Source organism: Schistocerca serialis, chromosome 3, assembly GCF_023864345.2.
Source record: "Schistocerca serialis cubense isolate TAMUIC-IGC-003099 chromosome 3, iqSchSeri2.2, whole genome shotgun sequence".
NCBI lineage: Eukaryota > Metazoa > Arthropoda > Insecta > Orthoptera > Acrididae > Schistocerca > Schistocerca serialis.
This window is the reverse complement of record NC_064640.1, coordinates 861,135,394-861,147,597: the sequence shown is the minus strand read 5'-3', so window position 1 is coordinate 861,147,597 and position 12,204 is coordinate 861,135,394. Positions and strand designations below refer to the sequence as shown.

The 12,204-nt window shown below is 39.5% G+C and overlaps 1 protein-coding gene across 1 annotated transcript in view; it reads right to left on the bottom strand.

Moving 5' to 3' along the window:
• Positions 1-12,204, bottom strand: part of LOC126471272 (calcium/calmodulin-dependent protein kinase type 1-like) — a 522,524-nt gene that overhangs the window by 24,713 nt on the left and 485,607 nt on the right. Inside the window, exon 8 of the mRNA XM_050099391.1 lies at positions 11,269-11,356. Within this exon, the coding sequence (XP_049955348.1) occupies positions 11,269-11,356 (88 nt within the window). The remainder of the gene's footprint in view (positions 1-11,268; positions 11,357-12,204) is intronic.

Sequence of the window (12,204 nt, the reverse complement as noted above, 5' to 3'; positions counted from 1 at the left end):
GCAGCTGTGGCCAGTACTTTTCTCGAGGGTGGCCCTGCCTAGTTCCAAGCTGACAATGAGGCTACTGTCTGTCCGTGCCGCACCTCATTTTGTCCAACACCCATCTGTTACCCAGCTCCTGCAGTGCCCGATATTGCTCTGCATGTCAGCCACCGTTGGCCCTTCTCCCGAAGTTAGCATCACCTGTACATCTGTTTGTGATGAAGTTTGATTCCACACACTGCAGTTTCAGGTATTGTCTGCCACTGTTATCTTGCCCAGCCACCATGCCCCCTCCCTTCAGCCATGCCCAATGCAGCCCTGCCACTCTGTGCCTTCACCAGGAGGATGCAGCTGTGGCCAGCTTTCCTCACAAGTGTCACACAGCCCAAGACACATAATCCCTCTCCTCTTAGACCTATTCATTCTTGCTACACATGACCTTATGTGCCACCTGTTTGCAAACCCATCAGCATGAGCCTGACATTGCTCCTGTCATCCTACACCTATGCCACAAGGACACAGCCATGGCTGGCTGCCCTCTTGAGGGTGCTACACCATGTCTTCCAGCACCCAGGTCCCCTCTTCTGTTACCTCCCCCCACACCCAACACTGCACTGCACCAACAACGCCACAGCCATGGCTCCGATGCTGCTTGGTTTTTGCATCTTTGCAGCCATGACTGCCTCCTTTTCCAGGGTGGTGGTATACCTTCACTGTTGATGAGAGTACAGTCTGCAGTCCCAGTGTCATCCTCTGGCTACAGTTGAACCCGATGCCGCCCTCCCATGGTAGAGCCCGACACTGCCCACTAGTACACACCACAGCTTCTTCTGGGTAAAACACGTTGTCCTCTGTGGCATAGATTCTTTCTATACTCCTGTGCACACCACAGCAGTGGTCTCCTTGCTGCCGTGGGCCACCTTTTCGCTCCCATTTTTCCTTTGTGTTTTCATGCCTGTTGTAGCAATGATCATCATCCTTAGCCGCTCTACAGCCAGCATCTTTCAGTACCCTTGTGCACACATCCTTCACTGACAACTTTTCTGCTGCTCTGGTCTTTCCTCTGTTTTTACATTTTTCAGGGCATCTCTCCACCCACTGGGCTCCATCCCACATTAATGTGCACCACCGTGCTCAGCACACCTCGAGATCTCCTCCTGGGCTCCATATGTGTCTTATTGTACTTACAGCATCCATCTCTCCCCTACACTCTCACAGCCGGTGACCACTATCCACAGGTTCGTCAGTTCCCGCTGACTCCATATCTGTAGTCAGCACCACTCCACTCTTGGCATTGCATTTGTCTCTTCCAGTGCTTCTGGCACATCCACCTGTGTTACCCCATGACTGCCAGCACCTTCACACCTCACGTGAGGGCACCATCTGGTCACCAGGCTCGCTTCCATGGACCACAGGATGGCTCACACCTAGTTGCATTCTGTGCTGCTGTTAACTCTCCTGCATTTTCTCTTCACAGCACTGCCCCTGTTGGTCACACCCTGGACAGCAACTGCTTCACAACATCCAGTCCTGGGTTCCTGGGTTGGGGTTACAGGTAATCTGAACTCTCCATCCCAGTGTACCTCCCACGTCACCCGAGGGAAGCTCTGATGCAGGATCTGCAGCTTTCAAGAAGTTGGCTTCACCACCCCCTTGTTAATGGGCAAGTGATGGTGTACAAAGGCTGCAGGCTGTCTACATTATGCTTCCAGCACCATGTCTTCACCTTGGGGTTTGCCTGCAGGCATCTCTCCTCTGGAGACGTGATACCATTTAGAAATAGACTGTTGATATACCGACTGATACAGACACAACCATGGGGCATCAGCCACACTCTTGAGCAGTGTGTGCATCAGGAAAATGGTGGCGCTGATATTGACGAACCAAGTTCTGTCCGCATGTCATGTGGTTACAGAGATCCTTTCACCTGCTGGATATTTGAGGTGGAATGCAATCTCCAGCAGCAGTATTAAAGTGTTCACTCTATTTCAGACCAGCACCCAGCTTCACCTTGTAGCCCATCAACAGAAACTTGCCGAGACCAGCCTGAAAGCTCTCAACTACACCACACCATCTCCATGCTTCTCCACAGTAAGTTGCACATTGCTGCAAATGCCACTGGGGATAAGAATCCCCATTGGAATTATTATGCCAGTGGACTTTGTTTGTTACTCTTGAGTGATCATTAATAATCTATGAGTTGTTAGCCCAAACCAAACTTTATTGTGAACTTGTGCTGTGAATAAATGTATTCTTTAAGTTCAACATGGGAATTGTCATTCACTGAAGTGACCCACAACCAGTTTCAACAGCCATGATTTGAATGGATTTGTTAAACAGCAAACTGAGACACAAAGAATGGTGAGTAATAACTTCAACTTCATACGAACATGAGTTTATTTTAAAGATATATATACTTTTTAAAATTTCAACATCAGTAATCATAATTATAATTATAAGGAAATCACAAAAGAAAACATAATAATAAAATTTAATTTATATCATAAAGTTTTCAAAACATCCACTGTCTACTGCAATATATGTCTGCCACTCCTGCAGGAATCCAGTGTTTTAAATCCTCTCAGTTTATTGGAACTTGTGCATGGATTTCATATTTGAGTGTATGCCACAGAAAAAAAGTCCAGCAGTGTCCATCAGCTGAATATGTAGGCAAACTGATAATGCCTTATCCTACAACTAGGAAAGAGTCAGATAATTCCTTCAGGAAAGCTGTTAACATATCAGTAAGAAATTGTACATATATGTTATCTGCTGAGGTTTCTTCAATGAAGTGAGGCCCAATTGCACAATCACCTACATCCCATTACCAAATTTTCACACTCCACTGAAACTAATGTACTGTCCCAGTCAGTGCAGATTCTCGGCAGCCTCAAAATACATACTGTATTTCTAACATTCAGCTTTCCAAGATTTGCAAACATCACTTCATGAGTAAAGAGGATACTCTGAAGAAAGAATCAACTATTCTAATGTTGTCTCAGAGCTGAGTGACATAATTCCACATGTCTTCTGAAACCTGCTGTTTAATCACATGTTGAAGTGACACAGGTTACAGATGGGTGCTATTTGCATGCAAAATGCAAAACATATTCTGGAAGCACTAGTAATCTCTCTGGAACTAACATACTGATTATGAGGAACAGCTTCCAGGACACCTGCTTCATTTTCTTTGCTTGTTGCAGGCTTGCACCTTACCCTCTGCATAGCATTAACGTGCCCTTACAACAAAATCATCTTGCACATTTACTTAATTATCATTCTTGTTGGACACTATCTGCCAGGATACCTTATGACTAAAATGTTCTCTTTCTGTTCCTTCTGCACACTCTGTAAATAACTACAATATTTAATTGCCCTTGACTTGTGAAAATCAAATTAACCAGCACTCAATAAATGTGAACTATGTAGAATAACATCTACATCTACATCTACATCCATACTCCACAAGCCACCTGACGGTGTGTGGCGGAGGGTACCTTGAGTACCTCTATCGGTTCTCCCTTCTATTCCAGTCTCGTATTGTTCGTGGAAAGAAGGATTGTCGGTATCTCTCTGATTTTATCCTCATGGTCTCTTCGCGAGATATACGCAGGAGGGAGCAATATACTGCTTGACTCTTCGGTGAAGGTATGTTCTCGAAACTTTGACAAAAGCCCGTACCGAGTTACTGAGCGTCACTCCTGCAGAGTCTTCCACTGGAGTTTATCTATCATCTCCGTAACGCTTTCGCGATTACTAAATGATCCTGTAACGAAGTGCGCTGCTCTCCATTGGATCTTCTCTATATCTTCTATCAACCCTATCTGGTACGGATCCCACACTGCTGAGCAGTATTCAAGCAGTGGGCAAACAAGCGTACTGTAACCTACTTCCTTTGTTTTCGGATTGCATTTCCTTAGGATTCTTCCAATGAATCTCAGTCTGGCATCTGCTTTACCGACGATCAACATTATATGATCATTCCATTTTAAATCACTCCTAATGCGTACTCCCAGATAATTTATGGTATTAACTGCTTCCAGTTGCTGACCTGCTATTTTGTAGCTAAATGATAAAGGATCTATCTTTCTGTGTATTCGCAGCACATTACACTTGTCTACATTGAGATTCAATTGCCATTCCCTGCACCATGCGTCAATTCGCTGCAGATCCTCCTGCATTTCAGTACAATTTTCCATTGTTACAACCTCTGTGGTCCTTTTAATATGAAAACTGTGGTAGTGCAACACAATTTCCTCCTTATCCCATGTGACATATTTCCCTCTTTAGGTACGAAATTGTGAACACTCACATATAACAACAATTGGTTTGGTGTTCACAACAGAAAAAATCCTAAACCTTAAATTTTGTAATTTCTCTGAAACTACTTATGGGATTTCAGAGAATAGAAGGTGGCCGAATTTGACTACTTGAGACATATACTGCAAGCAGCAGATATTACTGTACAGTCATTTGAAAAAGCAAAGTGGTTATCAATATGGCTATGATGAGAGACTATACATTGTTTGGAGAGAATTTTGTTACAGTTCAAGTGGGTGAAATCAGAAGTACATTCTCTTTGATGGTTACAGAAGTATCTAAGGTGAACAACTTAGCTAGATCACCTTGTTTACTGGTGACATGCTGTGCCCTATTCCTAAGAATTCTCAGTATCAAAATACTATGGGAATCACCACTGAGGCCATTTTAATTATTTCTTTCAGCACCAACACTTGAAAACTTTGCTCAGGGGAGACCATTCTACTATGGTAACTTTCACCTTTCACTCCAAGGCCTTAACTTAAAACTCTCTTCTGTTTGTTTTCTTAGTTTAATTTTGGTCTTAAGTTTTTCATTATAGGAGCCATACCTAATTTTGCACATATTCCCCCTCTTCTAATTGCATGTACTGTTAGATCTTTTTTACCAAGCAAAATGTTACTGTTTTTTTTTTTTTTTTTTAGAAACTAATATCTCACTTTTTGAAATCTTCTGTTGGGCTTATGTTCTGATACTCAGCTAGGAGTAATAGTTTTAGAGGCAGTGGTATGCAGAGTAAGTTCCACTGCTGAAGTCATCATTTTATAGGCAACTACCAATCATATCTATTGTCTTGCCTATCCATATGTTGTTACTGTTTGTATTTTTACTTGGAAACATCCTCACTTAGATCAGATTTGCAGACCATTATCTCCTCTACAGTAGCTTTTATATACATCATGTGTTGCACACTGTTGTCACTTCTCTTCACATTTGATAGTAGCTTCTGTGAGTGCCCAGTGTCCTGAATGGCTTTCCAATCTGGTTTTATTTTTACAAGTCCACACACCTTTTCTTTTCTCCTCGTTTTTCTCTGATAAAGAAGGAAATAAAGTTTATGGTTTTGGAAGTTTGATGATCAACCTTACTTTATAAATGAGCAGATAGTTTTTAACTCTTGTAGACAGAGAGATGTATTTATTTTATGTCTGAGTGATAAAAAAAGTGCCTGAAACCAGAGTTATATTAACAGTCACCAAATTTGTATTCATTTTGGTTTTAGTATAAAATTCATTGGTTCAAACTAAATTTAAAAAATCTGTCTCCCACACACTAAGCAATAGACTGCACACTAAATAAGTTAGAGTAGCATTATCTAGTGTCTGAAATCGTACACCATGCTAAAACTAATAGACTAATGTATGGCTTCATGTGATAGTTCTCTAATATATGACTGACTGAACATGTAATCATATTCACATATGATTTGTATTAAGGACAACCATGTTGTTGTTGTTGTGGTCTTCAGTCCTGAGACTGGTTTGATGCAGCTCTCCATGCTACTCTATCCTGTGCAAGCTTCTTCATCTCCCAGTACCTACTGCAACCTACATCCTTCTGAATCTGCTTCGTGTATTCATCTCTTGGTCTCCCTCTACGATTTTTACCCTCCACGCTGCCCTCCAATACTAAATTGGTGATCCCTTGATGCCTCAGAACATGTCCTACCAACCGATCCCTTCTTCTGGTCAAGTTGTGCCACAAACTTCTCTTCTCCCCAATCCTATTCAATACTTCATCATTAGTTATGTGATCTACCCGTCTAATCTTCAGCATTCTTCTGTAGCACCACATTTCAAAAGCTTCTATTCTCTTCTTGTCCAAAGTATTTACCGTCCATGTTTCACTTCCATACATGGCTACACTCCATACAAATACTTTCAGAAATAACTTCCTGACACTTAAATCTATACTCGATGTTAACAAATTTCTCTTCTTCAGAAACGCTTTCCTTGCCATTGCCAGTCTACATTTTATATCCTCTCTACTTCGTCCATCATCAGTTATTTTGCTCCCCAAATAGCAAAACTCCTTTACTACTTTAAGTGTCTCATTTCCTAATCTAATACCCTCAGCATCACCCGACTTAACTCGACTACATTCCATTATCCTCGTTTTGCTTTTGTTGATGTTCATCTTATATCCTCCCTTCAAGACACCATCCATTCCGTTCAACTGCTCTTCCAAGTCCTTTGCTGTCTCTGACAGAATTACAATGTCATCGGCGAACCTCAAAGTTTTTATTTCTTCTCCATGGATTTTAATACCTACTCCAAATTTTTCTTTTGTTTCCTTTACTGCTTGCTCAATATAGAGATTGAATAACATCGGGGAGAGGCTACAACCCTGTCTCACTCCCTTCCCAACCACTGCTTCCCTTTCATGTCCCTCGACTCTTATAACTGCCATCTGGTTTCTGTACAAGTTGTAAATAGCCTTTCGCTCCCTGTATTTTACCCCTGCCACCTTTAGAATTTGAAAGAGAGTATTCCAGTCAACATTGTCAAAAGCTTTCTCTAAGTCTACAAATGCTAGAAACGTAGGTTTGCCTTTCCTTAATCTTTCTTCTAAGATAAGTCGTAAGGTCAGTATTGCCTCACGTGTTCCAGTATTTCTACGGAATCCAAACTGATCTTCCCCGAGGTCGGCTTCTACTAGTTTTTCCATTCGTCTGTAAAGAATTCGTGTTAGTACTTTGCAGCTGTGGCTTATTAAACTGATGGTTCGGTAATTTTCACATCTGTCAACACCTGCTTTCTTTGGAATTGGAATTATTATATTCTTCTTGAAGTCTGAGGGTATTTCGCCTGTTTCGTACATCTTGCTCACCAGATGGTAGAGTTTTGTCAGGACTGGCTCTCCCAAGGCCATCAGTAGTTCCAATGGAATATTGTCTACTCCGGGGGCCTTGTTTCGACTCAGGTCCTTCAGTGCTCTGTCAAACTCTTCACGCACTATCGTATCTCCCATTTCATCTTCATCTACATCCTCTTCCATTTCCATAATATTGTCCTCAAGTGCATCGCCCTTGTATAGACCCTCTATATACTCCTTCCACCTTTCTGCTTTCCCTTCTTTGCTTAGAACTGGGTTTCCATCTGAGCTCTTGATGTTCATACATGTGGTTCTCTTATCTCCAAAGGTCTCTTTAATTTTCCTGTAGGCAGTATCTATCTTACCCCTAGTGAGATAAGCCTCTACATCCTTACATTTGTCCTCTAACCATCCCTGCTTAGCCAGTTTGCACTTCCTGTCGATCTCATTTTTGAGACGTTTGTATTCCTTTTTGCCTGCTTCATTTACTGCATTTTTATATTTTCTCCTTTCATCAATTAAATTCAATATTTCTTCTGTTACCCAAGGATTTCTACTAACCCTCTTCTTTTTACCTACTTGATCGTCTGCTGCCTTCACTACTTCATCCCTCAGAGCTACCCATTCTTCTTCTACTGTATTTCTTTCCCTCATTCCTTTCAATTGTTCCCTTATGCTCTCCCTGAAACTCTGTACAACCTCTGGTTTAGTCAGTTTATCCAGGTCCCATCTCCTTAAATTCCCACCTTTTTGCAGTTTCTTCAGTTTTAATCTACAGGTCATAACCAACAGATTGTGGTCAGAGTCCACATCTGCCCCTGGAAATGTCTTACAATTTAAAACCTGGTTCCTAAATCTCTGTCTTACCATTATATAATCTATCTGATACCTTTTAGTATCTCCAGGGTTCTTCCATGTATACAACCTTCTATCATGATTCTTAAACCAAGTGTTAGCTATGATTAAGTTGTGCTCTGTGCAAAATTCTATCAGGCGGCTTCCTCTTTCATTTCTTCCACCCAATCCATATTCACCTACTACGTTTCCTTCTCTCCCTTTTCCTACACTCGAATTCCAGTCACCCATGACTATTAAATTTTCGTCTCCCTTCTCTATCTGAATAATTTCTTTTATTTCATCATACATTTCTTCAATTTCTTCGTCATCTGCAGAGCTAGTTGGCATATAAACTTGTACTACTGTAGTAGGTGTGGGCTTCGTATCTATCTTGGCCACAATAATGCATTCACTATGCTGTTTGTAGTAGCTTACCCGCATTCCTATTTTCCTATTCATTATTAAACCTACTCCTGCATTACCCCTATTTGACTTTGTGTTTATAACCCTGTAGTCACCTGACCAGAAGTCTTGTTCCTCCTGCCACCGAACTTCACTAATTCCCACTATATCTAACTTTAACCTATCCATTTCCCTTTTTAAATTTTCTAACCTACCTGCCCGATTAAGGGATCTGACATTCCACGCTCCGATCCGTAGAACGCCAGTTTTCTTTCTCCTGATAACGACATCCTCTTGAGTAGTCCCCGCCCGGAGATCCGAATGGGGGACTATTTTACCTCCGGAATATTTTACCCAAGAGGACGCCATCATCATTTAATCATACAGTAAAGCTGCATGCCCTCGGGAAAAATTATGGCCGTAGTTTCCCCTTTCTTTCAGCCGTTCGCAGTACCAGCACAGCAAGGCCGTTTTGGTTATTGTTACAAGGGCAGATCAGTCAATCATCCAGACTGTTGCCCTTGCAACTACTGAAAAGGCTGCTGCCCCTCTTCAGGAACCACACGTTTGTCTGGCCTCTCAACAGATACCCCTCCGTTGTGGTTGTACCTACGGTACGGCTATCTGTATCGCTGAGGCACGCAAGCCTCCCCACCAACGGCAAGGTCCATGGTTCAACCATAGTTTATATTATTTGGGCTCAATTTGTCAAGCATACATGTTTAACTGGACCTCAATTTGACACATTTTCTTGCTTTGTAAAAACAATGGCATTGTTAATGTCTGACAACTTAGAAATATCAGTAAATGACTACATATTAAATAACAAAAGATTAAAGTTTGATCTAGATACGTTAAAAAGCTATATTGCAAATTGGTATGTGATCCTTTTTAGTAGTGCATACCTATTGTGTACTTAACATATTAATGAAGAATGAAATGTAAACAAACGAGAGGTCAGAAGGTGAGAGAAGGTGGAGGAGAGAGAGAGAGAGAGAGAGAGAGAGAGAGAGAGAGAGAGAGAGAGCAACTGGGGTACAGAGGGCACACATTGTAAAATTTATGAGGAGTGTGTCTGAGACACTGAACACTAAAGTTTCAAACTCGAAGTATGTGAAATTTTTCTGCATTATAGAATCCAACTAATTTGTACACACTTATGTCAATCACATAAATTCAGAATAGCACACTAAGGTTTCTTCTGTTTCATAAAGTAAGATCCACGAGCATTGAGCAGAAGACAATGCTTTCTGTCTCACTTTTACATCACATTAACTATGGAAACAGTTGCCTACAAACTACAAATCATATAGGAGCCCATAATGTCAAAAGAAAAGTCCTTGCAGGATCAAACATAAAACACACTAGGTTTCAAAAACAAAAACAAATGCGCACACACACACACACACACACACACACAAAGAAAATAAATGCCATGCCAGAGAAAAATATGCAAACACCACAAAATCCATGCGCTGGCATGTGATGTGTTATGGGTTTCATAAATATTTCACCCAAATGAAAAAATGCACCAACTAAATTATTCTATCCTTAAAAATTCCAGATAAATGTTATTCTCATTGGACAACTGAGGAAGGGTTTTTTTAAAGAACTAGACACACTGCTAATATTCATACTAAAGTATTTCTTTGGTTAAAATAATTGAAGAGTGACAATTAAATGTTCCATTTATGTGAAATACAGCTAATAAAATCTTTATAATGCAGGGGAAGTATGCAGTTACAGGCAATGAAGCCAAAATATGTAATGGATACATAAAAGTAGCATTCAGGTTTATGCATTCCATTAAATGCCAACACTGACAACAGAAAACAATAATATTATCCATGTCAACAGCCATAAAATTAAATTAGAAAGCTTGAAACATCCAATGAATTGGCTCATACACGGAGTACCTTCCTCTTCCCCCTCGACTTCCTCCTCAATAGTGGGACATTTGTGTGCTTCATCAACTTCCATGCTACTAGAATTATTAAGAGCTAATCTCTGCATCTTGTGGACCATTGCAATAGCGTTCATCAATTGCTGTGAAAGAAACATACAAAAACTCTCAACTAATTACACATGTACAATAGGTTTAGTGTCTTCTGTGATTGTGACCTTCTATTTTACAGTGAGCAGCTGCTGTAAGGGTACTGTTAAGCTGTACACAGAAATTACAAACTCCCTGAAATTTTTTGCACAAGTAATTAGTAAAAGAATAAAAATAAAAATACTATGGAATACATTTCTACTTTTACTATACGATAAAATGTAAACCAAAACTGTAGTTTACCTATCATAAGAAAGATTTTTGAAATTAATTATTCGTGGAACAAGAGAAAGTGTATTACTATTTTTGTATGGTTTGAAATTAATTACTCACAGACAACAGTATTGTTTGAATTATTAAGAAGTTTGTAACTAAAAGAGGAGGGTCACAATAAAATATATATATTTTTTGACCAGGTTACTATTACTTCACTAATTGTTACATCTTCTCTTGAAAACAAAGTGCTTTTGCTTTATTACAGTAAATTTTTAAGTATAGTGATTCCATAGCCACTTTTTCACAAATGCAGTAGTACTAATAAAAAAATTAAAAAAAGAGGCATACATAGAGTATAAGAATCATTCCACAACTGTATTGTATGATGACTGTTATTACTAACAGCATCTCATTACTATATCAGGCTCTTAAGTTTACAATTTCGGCAAATATACCACTTTAACACAAACACTGGCACTGGCACAATTACTATAGCTACATCCATAACATATACACATAGAATTGGATATATAGATTTGTAATAGTATAAAATGATTAATTTAAGAACAACTGTGTTTAACAGATGTCTAAATAGTTTACTGACAAGACTTATACATTGCATTAGACATACTATTTGTACTCACCTTCCATCGTGATTTAGCAAAATTCTTCTTCAGCTGCTCTGATACAGTTCCATGAATGTTCTTGTTGCTTGCAGCATTGCCAGATATCCTAAAAATTATACAGTTTTAATGAAAATTATCAACATTTGATTACAACTGATGAAACCACGATTTTTAAACTAACCAAAAGAAATACAACATATCAGACAAATGTAATTTATGGTATCAGTTGTGACTAAATGTTGCCACTCATGCTTTCAGAATTAGAAGTTCCTTCAGGAGCTGGAGTGAAAGAGAGATGACAGAATATGATGTAGAGTGGCAGCATAAGACAACATAGGCCATAGGATTCAGCATTTATTCCATAAAAAATCAACCACCATATCAAGATCTCCACATTCTCTGCCTGGCACAGCCCTTTTATGCTGCTATTTTGTACTGTACACTAATGTTCATTTTGTCTGAACGTCATTCCTCTGTCACAGAGATAAGTAAGCAACTGAAAGTATATTAACACAAGAATGATGGTACATTTGTATGCAGTCTTGTCATTTATTTAAAACCACCTAACTAGCCAGCTTCTGTCAATTGTTAAATAATAAGCCTGCACAAAAAACATTTTATATGAAAAGTACTTTGTTGTCACAACCTTGAGTAAAATATACTATGTGATCTAAAGTATTGACTCATTTTTGAGGTAATACTAATTGTAATTATTTTATTAGCAGCAGGCCATTACAGCAGTGGACAATATCACACATAGCACAATACAACTGATGATTAAAAAAACAATACACTACTTATTAACATTGCAGTATTATATTACATTTGATAAATTGCTTTATATTACAGAATGGGTCTGCAAATAACCAGTTATGCAGTGTTTGTTTGAACATATGTTCTGCTACATCTTTTACAGTTTGTAAAAGCTTGTTTAATAATTTGTATTCCAGCAGT